The 19,873-nt window shown below is 39.2% G+C and overlaps 1 protein-coding gene across 3 annotated transcripts in view; it reads right to left on the reverse strand.

The window, feature by feature from the left end:
* Window positions 1–1,217: 1,217 nt before the first annotated feature.
* GRM5 (glutamate metabotropic receptor 5) overlaps window positions 1,218–19,873 on the reverse strand; it is a 274,277-nt gene continuing 255,621 nt past the window's right edge. The window contains exons 8-10 of one of the 3 annotated variants that reach the window (XM_059816093.1): window positions 11,334–11,429; window positions 9,607–9,768; window positions 1,218–2,040 (exon numbers count right to left, since the gene is read on the reverse strand). In XM_059816093.1, coding sequence (XP_059672076.1) covers window positions 1,218–2,040; window positions 9,607–9,768; window positions 11,334–11,429 — 1,081 coding nt within the window. The remainder of the gene's footprint in view (window positions 2,041–9,606; window positions 9,769–11,333; window positions 11,430–19,873) is intronic. The other 2 variants (XM_059816101.1, XM_059816107.1) reach the window with 2 other exon arrangements.

The raw sequence follows: 19,873 nt of genomic DNA on the forward strand, positions 1-19,873 counted from the left end.
AGCAGCTAAATAAAGTTAAAATTGTTGCTTATTAAAGAGTAGCTAAATCACCTCTAAGCAGATGTTGACACAAGTTTTTTCCCCCCCTATATATGAATTATAATTACGACAATCTTTCCAGTTAGCATTCATCAGAATCCAGATTGGCCTCCTAAAATTCTGTCATTCAAAGTATGGAGAAAATCCTTAGGGTGTTTACCTGTTCCTTACAAGCAAAGACTATGGGAGCCCAAATAAGTATTTTAACTGGTAATGTTAGCATAAGAACGTCCATAAAAATGTGTTAATTTCAGTAGGGAGTGCAGCTATAATATAGCTTGGTAGTGCTGCTAGAAAGAGAATATTCACCTTGCCCTGATACGGGAATTACAAAACAGTACTCCAGAAAATATTTTTTGCTACTTCATTATTAGTCGGCAACATGGTGAAATAGTCAGGAAATCTTCCTTGGGTTTTGTTGCTGTGAAGGTGAATCCAATGTTAACAAATCGAATTTTTGATACTGATAGAAGAGAATTTCATAAACAAATGCGTAGGTTGAGAAGTCACTTGTAAAGCCCTCCATATTGCAGTCACTCACTGCAAAGCCTCAGCTTAGTGTTATCCACGTGTAACGTATCACGGACACAATATGCTTCAGCAAAAAGTTTGGTAGTTATTGAACATACATTACTGCTTTTTGAGATCTTCATAGAAAAAAAAAGAAAGAAAGCTTGACAGGTTGGTCCCAGATTTGAGTCTGTTAGAAAATGTACATTCAATGTTTGGTCTTCTATTCTTGATAAAAGATCAAGGTTCACTTCTGGGTAAGGAATCAGAGTAAACAAACAAACCATTGTACAGTTGTTTACAATCTAGTTTTCCCCCCACCCCGTATATTGTACACACTGTTCATTGTAATACTAAAGCAAAGCACTTGGTATGTAACTGATTTAACAGACTCCTTATAAGCCCTCAAAAATAGATTCAGTGTTTCTGAAAAGCCCATGTTTTTTTAAGGCCACGATAATCTGCCAAGAGTCATTTTGTCTTTAAAACAGCATAATTAATCTGATGTTTCCACTTCTCAAGTAATTCCTCTTCTTCCTCTCCATTTCTCACAAGATGACCCGATGCCTCTCACTCTATCTGCGTAAACACTGGAGATCTTGAAGGCTTGGCTTTCCCCTCACTACTTGCTTGTAGTTGTTGAGATCCAACGTTGTCTTGAACTACATTCACAGCGAAGAAGAACTTTGAGTATAATCTCTGATGAGGAGCGTGTCATACTTTGGGGAGGATGGGATACAGAGAGCTGATTCGGAAACCGGAGAGCTGGGAGATGCACTTCCAGAATCGATGGAGTCTCTAAAAGGAGAAGGAGGAGTTAAAGCTACCAACTCCTCAAGGTCTTGCTTGGCTGATGGGGTCTCTGAAGTGCCTTCTTTGATGCTGCCATTTGAAGGTTTCCTAGCTGACTGCGAAGCGCCGTTGACTTCAATGGCAGGAAGCGGTTGGATCTCTGCAAAGGTGGTCATCGTCGTAGGGAGCTGGATTTCCCGTGGAATCAGGTACGAAGAGCAGAGAGGAGTGGCCACCATTGTCCCTGGAGTGGCTGTTGAAAGCATCATAGAGTTCAGCTCGCTGATATTGGCTGTAAAGCGAGTAACCACGCTACTGATCTGCTCCATGAGGGAACCTTGAGAGGAGCTACTTCGCTGAGGAGGCTCTGACTGGAAGGTAGGGGCATCATCTTCTGTTCGGCTAACGGAGGCAGTTCTGTGGCTCAGGGTGCTGATAGGTGAGGGAGTCTGCGGTCGGTACTGAGCTGGGTATTGCTCTTCCGCTTCTGAAACGTCGTAAAGCGTTTTGGCACTGGCCTCAGGAAATGTAGCGCTGCTACTATGTCGGCTACTATCTGTGCTTTTAGAAAAAGGCTTGATCACTGCAGTTTGATTGGGGTTCTCTTTTTTGTTGATGTGGATTGACAACCGCTGCCAAAGGTGTGCTCCTCTGCTGCTTTTCTCGTTCTGGGCCCAGGACACTGATTTCCCATTAGAGCTGTAAACAGAAAGGAGATAAGATGGTAACCTGCAACAAAGTTAAAAATGTAATCACTGTACCTATACCATAAGTATGTGGTGTCCCAGAGCTTATATTCTTCATAAAGCTGACTGTTATTCCATGTATACCTATATTATCTATATCTACATCTATTTCTATCTGTTGCGATATATCTATATCTATCATTTATACCTGTATGTTCCAGGAAAACAAGCAGAGTGTGCCAGCTCATTCCATAGGCCATTTGTGCATCCAGATGTGACCTACTCTGTGCTAGTTCATGGCCACTGCTGACCCCTCTATTGCTGCCCTCGGGGCATAGGCAGTGTCCATCCTGGGGGAGGGAGCAGCTTGATGGTTTCCCTTCTGTTGGATTGCAGTGAGGAAGGGGGGCTGTGGGACTGAGGGGTGCATGGAGGAGTGAGGAAGAGGTAAGTGATTGAAGGGAATAGCTGAGAGACCTGGACTGGCTGGGTTGCAGGGGGCAGGTATGTAGGCTGGCCTGGGAGCATTGAATAGTAAGGAGCTTGGTGTAGGGGGATGACCATGGACTCCTGGTGTGGGGCAGGGAGTGTAGACAAGGAGACGGAGAAGTGTATTCCATTATGACTGGGAAAAAAATCTGTTTGTATTCCAGTACTTGGAAGTACTGGAGCAATACTCAGAAAGGGTCTATTCTGTTTGTGGATGGAGAGATGCTTCTAATGGGTGACTTCTTCATCAAGGTACTTGGTAAATTAGCCACCACTAGCTTAAAGACTTAATTTTTTTAATTGCCGGTCAGCTCAGAGAATAAACTGTATTCCTAGTAGGAAAGAAATAATGGAAAAGCTATACAAGCATCTCCTCATGGTGATCTGAGTTTGGAGACAGCAGTAAATATTTTGCTCCACTCTTCCGCAAAATGAGTCCTCTTAGGGTAATTTCTCTTCAGATCCCACCATCCCCTGCTCTTTATCAAAGTTGCTTATTTTTCTCCTCTTGTCACCTAAGGAAAGCCAGCTGCGGCACTTGTAAACACGTAGTATGAAACCACTCCTTTCCTTTTACATCTTCCTTAGGTTGATGAGCTGTTGTTTATACATACATTAACCTATAGTTCTTGGGATTAAGAAAGATCATTAGAAATATTTCTTAGCTGAAACAAACAATGACTCTGAAATGATGTCAACAGGAAAAACATAGTCTCCACATACAAATAAGCATCATATATATATAAAATGCAACAGAACTTTAAACAATTTGCTTTGGTTTCCAAAACATTTGCTACAGCCATTTAGGATTTTTGGAAAGACAACCACATTGGAGACCCTGGCAGAGTATCACAAATTTGTTGTTTGTTTGTTTGCTTTTTAAGCCTGAAATAGATATACTCACACGTGTTAGCCTGCAGTGTAACAGTTTGGAAGACACATAGTTTATTAAACACAGATGACTTTATACCAGCCTTCATGTGGAGGCTTGCCATGAACTATCAGTTTAATAGCTCTTCCAGTCATCTAAAAAAAAAGTTGTGTGCTGAGTGTAAACAAAACCTTCTTGTGGGTTCACATCCACGATTACATTACATGGAATTATGATGGATCATGTAACACAACATATGCCAACGGCTTTCCCCTTCAAAAGCAGCACGACAGAATCCAGTAGACAAACACAACGTAAACCAGTGGGTATTTTAAGAGAGGCTAGACTGGGAGATGATCTGTATGAGTATATAAGGGCTCACCCCTTTGCTGCAGTGATCACTAGGATGTTATCTGGATCTTAGAAGTTACCTGTTACACACCTACCCCCAAAATGCCAGGGAGAACAGCTGGTGGCTTGTAACTTGCTGTTCAGACAACCCCTTCCTTTTGCTGTACCTCAATCACAGCAAGCAGAAAAAGCAAAAACTAACCTGTAGCACTGATCACTTTGACCCTTTGCATCTCTGTGGATGTGATTCTGAGCTGAACGGGAGCTGCCACTAACCTCTGTAACAACCTCAGAGGAAAACTGTTGCCTCTGAGGATTGCATGCCCCTCTCACTGGAACATGTAGTCCGTGGGTGTCGAGAGCTGTTTGAGAGCCCTGGCTCCTTGGTCATGCTGAGTCCTGAGCTCAGTGGGAGCTCGGTGCCAGCAGCAGGAGCCGGATTTGGATCCTTTGGCAGGCGAGATCTTGCCTCTAGTTCTGGTATGATGACCATGAGACCTCCTCCCAGCTCCTGCTGAGTTTGAGCTGGACCAGGAGGCTGGGTGACTGGCACCTGTAACTTTGATCTGGCAGAAGGAGAGGGCCTGGTTCCAGTCCTGGATGTCCTCCCTGGTGTGGTCTCTTAACTCCTGCTGAGTTCAGAGCTCAGAGGGATCTGTGACAGACCTGCCTGCCACAGAGGCGAAATAAATGCCATTAACATGAAGGATTAGCCAATGCAAATAGAAACACTTGCCTGAAGAAAGAGGAATTTTCTAGCACCCCTCCTGACTTCGGGCACTGGCTTAGTACAGATGTTCAAACCTTATGGCTTTAAGTGCGTACATGAACACTAACTGCATGTAGACATTCTCAGTCAACTGAAGGTCAGATTGTAAGAGGCTGTGAAGGGAACATGTCACTCACTCCCTGGTCACGGTTCAGGAGACAATTATTAAGGAGGCTGAGGAGCCTGGGGAAAGGAAAAGGACGAAACCTGGGCATGCGTCCAGCCCTGGGCAAGGGCAACTGACAGTTAAATCTTCAGTGGAGCAGCTGTCACCAGCCCCCCTGAATCCCACTTTGGTTTTGGGTCAGTCTTGGCTGATGTGCTCGTTTACTGCCTTTGCACTGTGCCCAAGAGTAATCAGGCTGTATGTGTGGCTCTCACAGAGATTCTAAGGCTCTAAGGGAGACCCAGTGGCTGTTTGGTGAAAATTTTGTGCAAAGGCCTGAAAGACTTGACCATTGTTCATTGCAAATTTCTTGATATAAAAAACTGAATAGGAAGCAAGCAGCAATTTATCAGTAAGGAATGAATCCTACAGTTAAAACCCTAGTAGTTTGTCCAGCAATAATTGGAATTGTTATCTCAGAAATGTATCATCCACTTTATCATGCTGCACCTACTTACTACAAAGTCAACCCTGGACTGAGGCGTGCAATCATTTGTCATCTCTGTGAAAGGAACACCCCTTGTTTTCATATATTGGTATGAAGCCAGGTTATGGGTAAATTCCAGTCATAGTACTTTACGATTCTGCTCTAACTGCATATTGCTACTCTGTCAAGTTAACTGGAAACCACTGCAATGCACACAATTTAAAAATAGAGAAATAAAGGTAGATCAGAGACATAGACTATGAGGTCCACTAATGTAATAGTTTACATTTTTTATGCCCAGCTCTGCCATGACCCTTTGATGATGGGAAACTTTAGGTCAGTGAAATTTTAGAGTTTTCTTGCAAACAGATTTTGGCTCCCTCACATGACAACAGCAGAATTACACTTTTAAGCTCCCAAAGGAATTCTACTGCTAAGTTTGTCTGAATGCACATTTTTCTACCCCACTCTGCTTTTCTGCTGGGACATTGCGCTGAGTAGAGCAGAGCAGAGTACATACAGGTCATATCTGGAGAAGAGCAAACTCCAATCAGTCAGTGACATAATTTCCAAACCAAAATGTTAGCAAAATACTTTTTTTTTGTGAAACAAAACCTTTTGCATGGCACATTTTTTCTTTTCTTTCACTACAGGTTAATTATGTTCAGTTTTATATATGAGAAGGATTTCCTCAGAACCAGTCATACTAATCGTTTCTCCAATCTCTTTATTAAAAGCTGTTTTCATTTTGATAGCTAGGCTTTTTTGCAGCCTGCTAGACCTGACATGATATAATATGTACAAGGAATGAAAGTGGTATAAACAAGAGAGCTTTTGAAGTCTCTGATATTTCAAATATTTCCCCTCCAGTTGTCCACTTGCTGACAGAATAGCAATTAGTATTGTTTCTCATTTTCTTCCCTTACTTAATCTTTTTAGGGTCACTTAAATTTTGTCTTTAGGTCCTCATTCTGTATTGATAAGGGATATTAACTGCTTTTCATACACTTAGTTGCTAAGAAAAATGTTTCCCTCCCCTTACTCATGGTTTGTTTTTTTTTTTTACTGTCTAGACTAGATCACTTTGTCCTTTGTTTTGGTTGAGGTAGCAAAAGTTTTGTTTCAGCATGTCTTGCTCTGTGGTACGATTATCTATGAGATGGTGCATAGCTCTGCCACCAAGGTTTCGTTAGCCAAATGCTTTTAAAGCAAATGTGTTTTGTGAGTTCCTCGGAAATGCAGAAGAAATGAAAAACAGAAAGAGGAACTGACAGTCACAGCAGCTGAAAACTCTCATATTTCAGCAAGGGTGCCATTCTTATTAATTACCTGAAGTTGCTAAAATTAACTCTGATGATGAGTGCCTAGGGACTAGCATTGGGACAGTTACTGAAAGACACTTATTCTCTTGTTAATATCTTTAAATGTAATAGGAAAATCAGTTTAAAATTATGGGATTTATTATTTTCTAAGAAAGCTTAGAATGCATAGCTACATAGTATTATTCACCAGTGGAAACTGGAATATAAGGGGAATCAATAGAGAATAATACAAAAATTTAAGGGAATTTTTGTTTTCTATCATGTACCAATATCAGTGTCTGATTCCATGTTTGAAATGATACAACTGAAAACAGATACTGGACAATAACTTGATGGAGGCCTATATGATCTGTTTTCAACCTGTCCTCACATGAGTATAATAAGGAATGATTTAAAATTCTTTAATTAATAAGTCCATGCATGAAAGTTCATATTTCAGAACACTGGTCTAAATTTTATTGAGCTAAAATTGGCAGCAAAGTTATGCTTATATGTTTCAGTGGCTGAAGTAGAGTGTTGCATTCAAACTGGAAGCAATATCTTGTTTTTTAAGAAGTTGATGTAGTTAAGTTATTGCTCCAACACTGTGCAGGCCAAGCCTGTTTCTTAAGGACAGTCTTCTGCTGTCTTTAAGGGAGAAGTCCTTCTGTCTTATCCACAGAAGCAGCTGACAACGGTAAGCAGGATAAACTTCTGTACTTAACTTAGTCCATACAACTTTCTGCCAAGGACAACTCTTGTTATTCAAAATAAACAGTAAGAAGCTGCTGTCCTTTTAGAGTCCTCTGCTGGAACCTTATGAAAGACTCTATGGTATAATTACTCTGCCTGAAAAGGATTTTGTGCTCTCTGTAGATTTAATTAAATACTGACTCTACATAAGACGTGATCTGTGTGTGTGCCTGTGATGCACGCAAGCACAGGCACATGTGTATTTTGTTTCCCCAGTCTTGTCACTTGAGCCAATCTCAGATCAATATACATTTTGCTTGTAGTGACCCAAGTTCTTCATCCTTGGGAGAATGCAAGTGCCTTGCAGCAAGTGCCTTGCAACAAGTGCCTTGCAACATGCTAAAAACATTGAAACGAAATAAGTGGTTGAAGTGGTGAACTCCAGTATACCTGTATGAAGGAGTCATAGTTTTTCCTGGGACTGTGGGACACCCTGGATGACTGGCTAAAACTGGAGACAAAACTTTAAGGTGTCTAAACTAGGTCAGTTCTACCACGGTAATGGTTTATGTTGTTGCTATTCCTCTCATTTTAAACAGCTTTTAAGGAAACCTCTACATACCTATATAATTGTTTCCCTGGGTGTCAGCCAATTCTGCCACACACAAATAGCCTGCTAGTGAAATATCATCATTCAAGTAATTTAGCTTAAATTATTCCCATGTTGCTTGTTCTATGGAGATAAATAACAACGAAACACAAAAGAGGAATGATACAGGGCAAAAATGCATTTTGTCCTGTCCCAAGGTCTAGAAGTAAACATATTTTGCAATTATTTTTCAAACAAAGAGAGTTGTTTTCTGTTAACAACAGCAAGGACATTTATTTATATTACTCCACAAACTGCAATCTGTTGATACCTCCTTTCTTCATGAAAATCACAGCTGACATTTATATGAATGACTTTAATGTGTAAGGATGAAAGAAACTACAAAGTGAGAGAGAGCTGATGGACAGAATCTTTGCCAATGACCTCCCAGGGCAGCCACCAGTGATGCTAATGCTGGCAGCTCTTTCAGCAGCGTGCCTTGTTAGAACGGAAAATGAAGTGTCTGGTATCTGAATGATACATTTCTAGGATGCCTATTATCATGACCCAAAATGCAAAAATTGATTTGATACCAGATGTAACTTCTTTCCTCTATTACTGTGACCTCATTGCAATTGTTAATTAAGGCAGCTAGTGCTGGGTTTCGCTTCTCGTCTGAAAAATGTCACTTCAAGCGTCTCTGAGCACATCTATTCTCCACTGGAGCATCCTATTCACAGGATGGAGAGACGACAATGCCACCTCTTGAACTATGAGTTCTGCTTCCTGATGCACAAAGCTATAAGATGCTTTCAACATTGCTTAGTCAACATGTTTTTTCATTTTCTTCATTGATAATTTGCTAAAGGTATGAGATGAAAACTGGGAAAAATTGGAACCATCAGCTTACCTGACCCTGAAATTGGGAGCACAAGTAGTGCACAAGAAAAAAAAAAAGAAAGAAAAGAAAGATTTAGCTCTCCCAATTGTATATCCAGAGTCAAGGGTTGATATGAATTCTGTCCTCTGCAAAGAGCATAAAATTGGAGAATTTCAGGTGTTTGGAGTGCCTGATAAATAATTACAGAGGTATTTATGCATATGAGACTTATCAGCAGAAACATTACTCTGTGATTTATTAAGCAGTTTCTTATTCATTGCATTTAATCAACTCAGAAATGCAAATATGATGCAAGAAATGCAAAAAAAAAATGATGTTGTGATGCCTGCTTTGTGAAAGCCTCATAAAACAGCCCATTCCATAACTGATTTTATCAGATATATGTGAATGATGCTCACAGGTGATGTAGGATGTAGTAACTTCTCTTAATCAGAAATAGCCTTAGAAAGCATCATGTAGTGTACCCATTACTGCTATTTTTATGTCACTTTTCATCTTGAAAAATCCCAAGCCATTTGTAAGACTAATGTACAGAGATAGTTAGGCCCTGATGTGAAAAATATCCACACTAGGGTTGGAACAGAAAAATAATATTGCACGAGGGATTTGAGAACATGAGCTGAACAATACTGCCCAGTATGAAATCACACAGCATTTTTTAGACTGAAAGGATGTAAGTGGGATTTGGTCAGTATCATGGGACCTCTTCATCCCGTGAGATGACATGATTTTTTTCATTATTCAAAATGGTCAGATCCCTGCATCTGTCTTTTCCCATCTGTGGTTCATCCTAGTGACTTCTAGCACTGGTCTGATACTTACTGAGACAGGAGAATGGCCCCTAATTTCCCTTGTGCAAACATCTACGTTCTCTCTGGGAGGTTCCCAGGCTATTCAGTGGCAACTCTGCTTAGGTCATGAAATTTGACAAGGACCACTGGCCAGGACACTGTGGCTGGAGACAACAAAACACAGCCATCAAATGCAATTGCACTCTCTGTTAAGCAGCAGGTGTTCTTAACTGTTTGAGTAGGTCTTGCAGCTGACAGTCTTGCTGTGGAACTATTAGACTGACACAGTTTCCAGTCTTTTTGACTGTTAGGGCATCCTCTTTAACAGGAACCTTTTTCTCCTCTCTACTTGACTCAGATCGATTACAGTCTGGAATGCAAACAGATTCTTCACTGTGAAGATATAAAAAAGAAGTTTTTCAAGTGTATATATATGGCCAGGCAAAACAGAGCTGAATACTGTACAACAAAATACAGTTGTTTGACATTTACATGTACTTTTCTTCTCTTCAAAGTTCTTTTATATATTGACTCCAGATGACAGGTTTTAAATGAAGAATAAATATCACTGAAGGCAATGCAATGCAGGAAAAAAAATTCCAGACAACACACAGACAAGAAACAGAATCCCAGCTGACAAAAAATAACAGGCGTGTATACATTTTGTACAACACTCATCGATGACTGTTCCTGAAGTTACCTAAACAGCAGGAGTCCCCCAGGTGTGTGCTATGTGGCATTATAGCTGATAGCCTTATGTACGTGAGTGAATATTGTTGTACCCAAGGGGAACATAACACTGCAAGTGTTTCACTGAACACCCTCCTGCAGTGATAAAATGCACCTGTGACGTAACACTTGGGAAAAGTAAAGGTATGATTTGGTCATACTGTGCTCTAAGGTTACATTTATAAATGCTTTACAGGGTCAGTAAGAAATGAGTAGATCTTTTTTTAATAAATGGTAAACAAAATGCTTCTAACTTGTAGTAGAATGTAACACAATGATATGATGCTTATTAAGAGTATTGTTTCATGAAAGATTTATAAACGTCTGTGACACATGAGGCTTATTCATTTATTAAGGGAGATGTCTGGAGAAATGGATTTTCTGTCTTATGTGAGAGTTCAACATTTGGAAATCTGACCGGACTCAAAATGAGATGAATAGCTGAAATCTCCAAGTATTTCACAGGATTAAAAAGTTTGAAATACTTCAATACAAAAACATCAAAATGGTCATATTGAAACAGTTCATCCCAGTAACACTGAAAAAATGTAGTATTTGATATTCATTAAAATTGTAACAATGGTGTATAATGTCATGCAATATATAATGGCCAAAACAAAATTGAAAATAAATATATAAATTGAATTAAATGGAGAAAGTTATGAAAAAGATGTTCTGAACTCTATTTAAAATTAGTTTGAAACCTTTCCTTAAAACCACTGTAAAACTCAGCACTTTGCCACAAGATATTTTGATTGAGAAGAACCAACATTTTCATATTGAAAACGTTTTCATCAATCAGTTTTTCTCTGCTCCTTTTAAAAGCTCTTTTGAGCTAACGTAACCCCTAATATGTAGCAGGACCACCATTCCAGAGGAGTCCTGGGCTGCTCACTCCAAGGTTGAATGCTGTCTCGCTTCATCTGCTCTACTGCCTTAATGAGTCAGGTTATGGTTTCTCCTCCCCGAAGCACCATATTACGACAACATCACACAGGACATGTGGTTCGGATCACTTGAATGAACACAGTGCAGGGTTTTTTGGTGGTCAGATGGAACATAGAAATCAGCAGTGGCCACGTGCTTTCTTTTTTCTTTTTCTTTTCTAAACATACTGTATGGGATGCACAGGAATTACAGACAGAGGATCGAGCCTGGCATTGTCCCAGGCTGCTCCTCTTGTTCACAGACATATCACACTGCCCTAAGGCCACTTGCTGTTTGCTTACCTGGTCATTGTAGCTCTCCCACCATTCCCCATACTCCCTTTTGGGGTGAAACACTCTATTTCCGACTTGTGCGGGGCCAGTCTCCTGCCTTTGTACCTAATAAATCACGACAACAACAGGAGCAAACAGAAAGAAGTGATTGTGTGCTCAGCTTTCTGTGACAGCTGCTGTGCAAAGGGCCATGCACATGAATGCTACTGTGGCAGTGGTGGGGTATATAGTGCAAAGCAGCCGTGGGAGCGGTGGAATAGCTGCATAAAACCCCAGACCTGTGCTAAAGCAAACAGGGCTAGGCAGGAGAGGTTCTCATAATTTTCTTTTTTTTTTTTTGTATATATAGGAGGAGCTAAAAAATTCTACAGAATAAATAACATGCTAACCTTTTGTCTTTAATATTTTTTTGGAGTTAGACCAAAATGTTTGGCTAAACAGTTTAAGGGAAACAACACTTAAATTAAGGATCAGTGAGAAATCAGCTAGTGGCCACGTTTTCAGTCCTAACAATCTTTTTCTTTGATCGTCCATCTCTGTAACACTTGACTTGTTCCCCTGCTTGTCAAAGCAAGCACCAGTGTAGTTGATTGCTTGGATAAAATTTGGGTGGGCTCACAGTTCATGTCGTGAATGGGTCTTCCTCTCTCCATTAGCAATAAAAGCAGGCTAGTTGACTTGCTGAGATGTAGACATAAAGTCAAGTGAAATCAACCCCAATCCTAGAGCCCAGTGCAGTACTATGAATGTTTTAAATACCGTACCTTGCACTTGGCTGAAAAATTCACTTGGATAAAAGGTTTAATACTTGAGGATCTAATTAACCCCGGGATAGGATACCAGGATAAGACCTGGTCATCGTTTACTCTCTGAGCACTTAATTGGGATGTCAGCATTGAAGAGGTCTTATGCTGGCTCTCTTCCCAGTGGTGATTTCACCCTAATTGTAGAAATTCTTGTGCTAGGTGTTGAAATACTTATTTGAATGTTTTAATAAAATTTGGGCAAAAAGCCTGCAGATGTCTTCTCAAAGAGTTTGTGATATCCCATTCCCACATGCTATGAGCTGCATTGTGGGTATTTAACACACTTCTGTGGGGAAGCTTGTACATTTTAACACTGCAAATGTTACATAATAAACAACTTATTTATTGCTTGTCCATTAACCTGATCTAGAAAGCAAAAGGTACCTTGAAGAGAACAATCCTGTAAAAGAGAAATAACCCAAGTACACACAAAGTGAGGATAAACTTTGGATGCAGTTGTAGTAGATCCTCAGAGGCAGTGTAAATTGCATAAATAACTGAGGAAGAAGCTTAGTGAATCTGAGAGTGAACCGGAGACAGTAAAATGAGGTGTGCTCAGTGCAGAGAAGTCCTTTCATTTACAAATTATAACCTTACTGAAAGGAGGAACAACAGGAGCTTTGCGGACTGGCTACCAAGGTTTTAAGGCAATCCAGAGTGCGATATATGCGTGCTCCCAGATAGGCATGAAGCTCACGCAGGACATACATATTAAATGCAAGTCGGTACCTAGAGCAGAGGAAAAAGTGGAGGGGCTTAGAGAGTAGGTAAATTCACTGAAAAACACAAAGGAAGTCAAACTAGATCATACAAATTCAATTGGGGTAGCCAGAGAGAAAGAGCAAAGAGAAAAGAATGTGTAGAAACTTCACAAGAAAGAAAAGGAAATAAAGTTGGAGTGAAGGTGTCAAACATCAAAGAAAGTAGAGTTTAGGAAGAACAGGAAAGAAACGCAGTTACATTTAGACCCGGTAACCAAAAGAGATAGTCTGCACCCAGCAAGACAGAAAGAGAAAATGTCAAGACTAAGAGAAGGAATTTGGAGTCTCTAAAAGCTCCCAATAAGCTGAATACTAAAAAGTAGCCAACAGAAGGAAACAAGAGGTAAGTGTCCTTGGTAACTCCATCCTGAAGAACCCCTGGTTAGGATGCATATGACCCAGATAAAGAACCCCCCAAATTGCCCATTCCTCAATCATCAGCATAAATTTTACTGCTGTGAAGGTCAGTGGAGACGATTATGCATGTCTCAAGTTTTTCCATCCACTCAAGAGCAAATTACACCATCAGAAATAGTATGTTGTCACAGAATGCTTCAAAGCCTTGAACTGTAGTAACTGCTCCACTGCCATTCATTCAGTGCTAAATATCCATGTAATTATGAAAACAGTGACCAAAGTCTAATCAAGCCTCCTAGTGTGGAAGGTGCACCTAACCAGTGCATGGAAGCTGCAAACATCTTTGGTGAACATCTGGAAAGGCACACCAGAGGTTCTGCATAAAAAGGGTTTTCAGCTTTCAGAGCACATAAAGGACACAATTTTGCCTTGGAATGTCTTGCATTAGAAAAATGTCCCCTTCCTGGTTCTTAAAGCAAAGGATTGCTTTAAAAGATTTAATCTGAGGAGAGAAAAAGCCCTCAAACATTTCTTTGCAGTTGTCATAAAAAATGCTAATGTGAAAATTAATTTGGTATTTCAGCTGGTGTATGGAGGAGGCATAAAACACTACAGTGTGAGCAGTATTTGCAAGAATAGTTTTCTTGTCTCATTGTCAATTCCAGGACTATATATTGGTTAGAAAAGAGAGACAAGACTTTGCTTCTGTGCAGAAAGGCAGCTACTAAATTCTGTTGAAGGTTTTAAAAGATTTGGGGTAATTTTCAGTGTTTCTTTGGTGTCTTTGGGTGTGACATTGTGGGCTGTGTCATTTTTTTGCACAGGGGTGAGTTGTCTTAAGAAAAATGCTTAATGATACATACTAATATGTTTTATAAATGTTGATCAGTGACAGGAAATTTGGGAAGTAATTCCCAGTAATTCAATCACTGCGGTGCTTGTCCATTTGCCAAATACTGTGTCACATCACTCTCTCTTACACAGCAGTGCTCTGCACTCTTCAGAGGGGATCAGTAGAGAGAAAAAAACTTACTCCTGGGCTGAGAGAAACGATGTCTGTACTGCCTTGGCTTTTAGTGAACCCAAGGTACATGTGATACATGGCAGGAAACACCACTGTGACTGCTCGTGTTTGAAGGACTGTTAGACCTTTTCCTTGCCTTCTTCACCTTCCAACAAAACTCCTCTTGTAGACAAAAATTAATGGATGCTACGGGAAATAAAGGGGAAATATGGGAATCATCATTCTGAATGAGACCAATAGTCATCTGCTACAATGCTGTAGAAACCAGTTTCAATGTGTAGATCCCTACTTTTTCTTTTTTCCAGTGAAGGTGTGGGCCCTGTACTGACAAGAGCTGCTGGTCTTCAGATATGGACTTTATTAGACTATGCCTACAATGTAGAACCAGATGCTGGTATCCTGGTGGTCCTGACTTCATGTTAGGGTGAGACCCAGGTGTCCTCTTGTCCCTCCTGCCCCTGTTCTCTCCTGGTTTCCATGCAGAGGGTCTCGGATGCCTTGATCAGCAGTCCATTCCATATGGTAGTATATTCCCTATCTGGAGGATGTTGGTGGGCCAGACCTAGAAGATGTGCCATAGCCCACATTTCTGTATGGTTTGGTCAAAGACTTAGTCAAATCCTTGAAAAATAGTCTATGGGTAGAATGTGGGTAGTAGTACACAGATTCTGTTAAAATGTCCACACTATACCGGTTGAGCAAGACTACCCAAAAGACAAGTGCTTGCGATAGCGAAAAGTAGATATTTCTGGTAATCTGTCCTCTGAAAAAAAAAATCCCATCAACTAGAAACTGGCTTTTACTCTTAGAAGTAAGGGGTTTTTCTCTCTTCTTTTTCAGTAAAAAGTTTAACTAACTAAAAGTTATCTCAGGATATCTTTGTTTTTTTTTAATGCAATGCAAAACAAAGGTAGTTTGCTGTGTGGAGACAGAGAGCTGTCATCAATCCGTATTTCAAATGCAATCTCATACTGTCGTGCAGAAATGTTATTAATTATTGAGCACCAAATGTGTGCTTGGCACTGTCAGCCCCAAAGGAACAGAGTAGCTCTAATCGACACAGGAGTAATGTCCTGATGAAACTGTACCTTGCAAGGGTGGAAAAAGTGATGTTTCCACAGAAACACTTAAGAGGAGAAAGGTTATACAACCAAATCTCATTGTAGGGCAACGGCTAATCACGTATTGGGGACTTAAGTTCAGCATTGCAGTGACTAATTCCTAAGATCCTTGTTAATTAATGGGATTCCAATTTTTGGTCTGAGATACTGAAAATACCATTAGGTCTCTAAAACTTTTTCTGAATCAAGCTTTTCCCCACATGTTAACAATAATCAAAGCAGGTAATATCTATTATTTCAACCCCAAACCTCTCATTTTGTCTATTTTGGAATAAACCCAAAGCAAGACTTTTTTAAAGCCCTGGAAGATGAAATTAATGGAAGAGAGGAGAGGGGATTCAGAAAGCTTTACAGTGTATCGATGAAATACTGTCTTCTTGCTTTCTATCATTTTTACAGAGTCTTTTCAATGTGATTACGCCTGGAACTTGGACAGGTTACTGAATGGTACAAAGCCATCCACCTTTCCATACCCAGTTATATATTTTAATTGTCAGATCTTACATACAAGTAGTATTTTTCACCTGCAATATTACTTAGTCTTGATATTAAGAAATGATGAAGGACTTGCATTTCATAGCAGTAAAGGTTGGCCTTTAGACTAGGTAGGACAATGTGTGTATGAAGATTCTGCATAAATGGTTAAGAATGAAATATGAAAAATATTTAGCGTTGTTTCTGTAGGGGCTGCTTTGAACTACAAACATACTGTGCTTTTTGAAAATCAGTTCTGTGAGATTGGTCATGCTATCTTGACATTGCATCACATTGCACTGAATACTTTCAAAGGGGTCTCAGCTTATTGTGTGACATTTCCTCATTTATATAATGGCTGAAATAAATTATATATTATTAAGCATGGCATTTTTTGTTCCTTTAAAAAAAAATCAGCATATAAACATTGTTTGCTCAATAGCACAATTTCAGCAAGCAAAATTACTTTAAAGCCAAACTCACAATTTATTTTTTTTTCAAATGCAACAGTATTTTTCTTTCTTTTACAGCTTATTCTAGTTAAGCAATCATATATAATTGCAGCTGGTGAATTAAAATGACTTTTTTGATGGAATGATATACAAAGCATTATACTGGCTCAAGGGAATATTAGACCGATAGCAAAATATTACCAGTACATTTATTTACTGTCTTCCAGAAAGGGTATTTCTGAAATGTTGGACAAACCATTGTATAGGATTTTTGTACAGTAGGGTCTTATTTACAAAAGACTTCTTGTTCTACCCATTCTATTCACTATGCTGAACTTCTGTCCTCTCTTTTTCAGGTATGTATAACTAGAGATGCCATAGGAAGGTGTCATTATTTTTATTCATTATTTCCTTCATTATGCTGAAAATGGAAGCTACACCTCATTTGCTGTGAAGCATTTTAAATGTTAGAAACTTCTCTAGGTTTGTGACATGGGTGGATGGGCGCCTGCTTTGCAATGCTTTACCTTGGCATCGAGTTTAACACAACATTTTTCAGTTTTGCTGACTTATAAGAAAGAAGTTTCTTTTTTTCAATGCTTTTTATTACTTGGCTCTGTTATGTTATGCTGTATATTTAATATCTTAACTCCATTTTGTTTTCTAATACTTTGCATCTTTAGTGCTTTTTTATTAGATTTTTAACCTTTCTTTTTCTGCTACTACCTCATTATTGGATAGTGGACTGTAAAATGACTTGATTTTTTTGTGGCAATGTATAATTGTGTTATAATTCATCAAAAGGCAGCAAACCGGATAATCACTGCAATATATAATACTACAGTCGAAACTACAGCAAATTAAAAGAGAGTTTTGTGTTTACATATTTTAACAGACACCCTCCTTGAATTTCAGTCACCGTTATTAAAAAACATCTGTAACCAAATGCAGTTCTAAGTCAGCTGAAATTCCAGTCCACACCAACTTTCAGTATTCAAGTACAAATACCATTCTTTACAATTCATACAGGTATTTCCACAGTGGCAGACTGGCTCATGTCTTGTTTGGACCTTGGAAGGAGGGTGGATGTCCCAGTCTTCTGTTTGTCAAATTAATTACAATGCCAGTTCATATCAAAGTTTGCTCTGGAAAGAATCAGAAGTTCCTTTAGTCGACAAACCTGTGCTCAGGTCAGATGGTAGTTTGCAACAGGATCTACGTCATGCATGCTAATGGACATGAGACCATCTGCATGGCTGGTCTGGGTGCTCTTCAGCACGGCTGATAAGGTCAATATTGATATAATATATGGTGACATTTATTTGTCATCAGAATTTTGGGAGACAGGCTTGAAGATGAAAAAAGGTAAAAGGGGTAGGCATTGCTGTTAAAAATAGAAAACTCCTCCTCAGTTCTTTCTTCCCCTAAAAAAATATGAAACTGCTGGATCCCATCTTCTCTGTTCCTTCCTTTTCTTCTCTTCTTGCATTTTGCAGTCTAGGGCATATTTGTGTAACAGTAGGCAGGGAACTGTTTACAATGTAATATAATTTGCGCAGTTCAGCTATGATAGTTGGTTCAAAATGATGGGGACACTGTCTTAATATAAATAATTCCAAAAATTAGGCTTGAATACCTGTGCTCAGTTAATGCAGCCAAACAATTTGTATCAATCATTCAGTATTTTAATCAAATTTAAGTTGAGGGGAAAATTCAAGACAACACTAGCACTGTACACAAATTAAAAAATCATTGTAATCAGGGCATCAAGAGTATCAATTCGTTATACAGATGGAATGTATTAGCAGCAATTTATCAAAGTCTTTCAGAACTAATACCTTTCACTGAGTTTCATAAAATATTCTTCAGTCATTTCACAATATTTGAAGTTTAATTAATCACAGTATCAACCTTGTCCAAAAAGACACCAAGACTAAATTATTTAGGGAAAAATGAAGGACTCAAACCATTCAGTAATCTCTCAATCTAAATTTTTGTAGTATATTAGATTAAAATAGCTCTGAATGATACATTTGGGAACTGACTCATTAATAAATGCAGACTAATCAGTCAAAAGGGTAATGACTTTCTCTGAAGAGTCAAATATTTTTTCCTGCATGCATCAGTATTCTTTTCTAGCAAGGCTATGAAGCAAACAAACAATATCTTGTTGTATCGCTATGGCTGGATTTTGTTTTTTTAAATAAGAACAATACCCATTGAGCCAAAACTTCACCTCATGCAAACTCTTACCTTCTCTGATGATACTATGTCATGTAAGAAGTTTAACCCTCGCTTTTTTGCCATTGTCTCATAGTACAAAGCCATCTAAGCACTGTGGTGCAATTTGTAGTCGATGGTGCCCTTAAACATCTGTAGAAATTAACTTATTTTTTGGTACATGATGATTTCTCAGTGACATCTTTTGCCTTACAGTAATCTCTGGTCCTGTTCTATGCAGTGCTTTCACTTTTCAGCTTCCACTGGGATTTATTGCTCTGAGATGAACAATGGCTAAAAGGTGGTCACTGCTACAGTTCAGGGATGGTGCCAGTCATTTCTATAATGTAACTTCTTAACCATTAGTTCTCCTGATTCACATTCTTCAATAATCTCCTTGTTAGTTCTCCATACACACAAGAGTTGATTAAAAAACCTAAAAGTCACCAATAAATTATTTGTCTATTCTATAAAACTTCAGGATTTCAAATAAAGTCCCTTTTTTTTGCTAGTGAAATAAAACCAGAATTGTAAAGGTCTTTTAGTATAAAGCTAATCTAAAAGCCTGATGGATTGGGGCACTTGTGGGGTAAAAGACACCTGGGTTGGAATCTCTCCTCTGACATTGTGTGACATTAAAAATCATTGTACTTTTCACCAGGCTAGAAAACAACTCCCTGCCTTTTCCAATCAGTGTTTATTTTATAGAAGACAGAATGGCTCCACCAGGCTCCAGTAGGAAGGCAATCCGTGCTGGCAGAACTGACAGGCTGCTGATATAACTTTATACGAGAGGTGATACACCAGTCTTGAGCTCAGTATCGTGAGGTTACAACCTCTTCTGCATTCAGTTTCATGTTTCTATGAGTAACCCAGTGCAACTACCTGCAGAAACTACAGAACCAAGGTTTTTATGAAGTCTGTGACTGTTATTCTACGGATGGGGAAAGTTGTGGTTTCCGTCTTTTGCCAGGCAATGGACCTGATGGAGCGTTAGTCTTAGTGTACCATATGACCAATCAATTCACCAAGAGTATCTCAGCCCTTTGGTTGTGAAAATTGTGAGTATGAACCTATAACCCATGCCCTGACAAAGTCTGGTAAGTAAAATTTTTTACAAATTAGTTTGGAAGAGAAGTGAAGTGTTCTTCTATCATCGTTCAAAATGTGTCAAAGAAATTGTTCAAGCTGCATATAAATGAAGACAAAATTGGCACTTGTAATATAAGAAATGTGTCCCAATAGAATATGCTGTGGCAGAAACTCATGATCAGTATCTTTCTCAATGGGCATACACGTGAGGAATGTGAGCCAGCTTCAGCTTTCCACAAAAC

Source organism: Gavia stellata, chromosome 1 (assembly GCF_030936135.1).
Source record: "Gavia stellata isolate bGavSte3 chromosome 1, bGavSte3.hap2, whole genome shotgun sequence".
In the NCBI taxonomy this organism is placed as follows: Eukaryota; Metazoa; Chordata; class Aves; order Gaviiformes; family Gaviidae; genus Gavia; species Gavia stellata.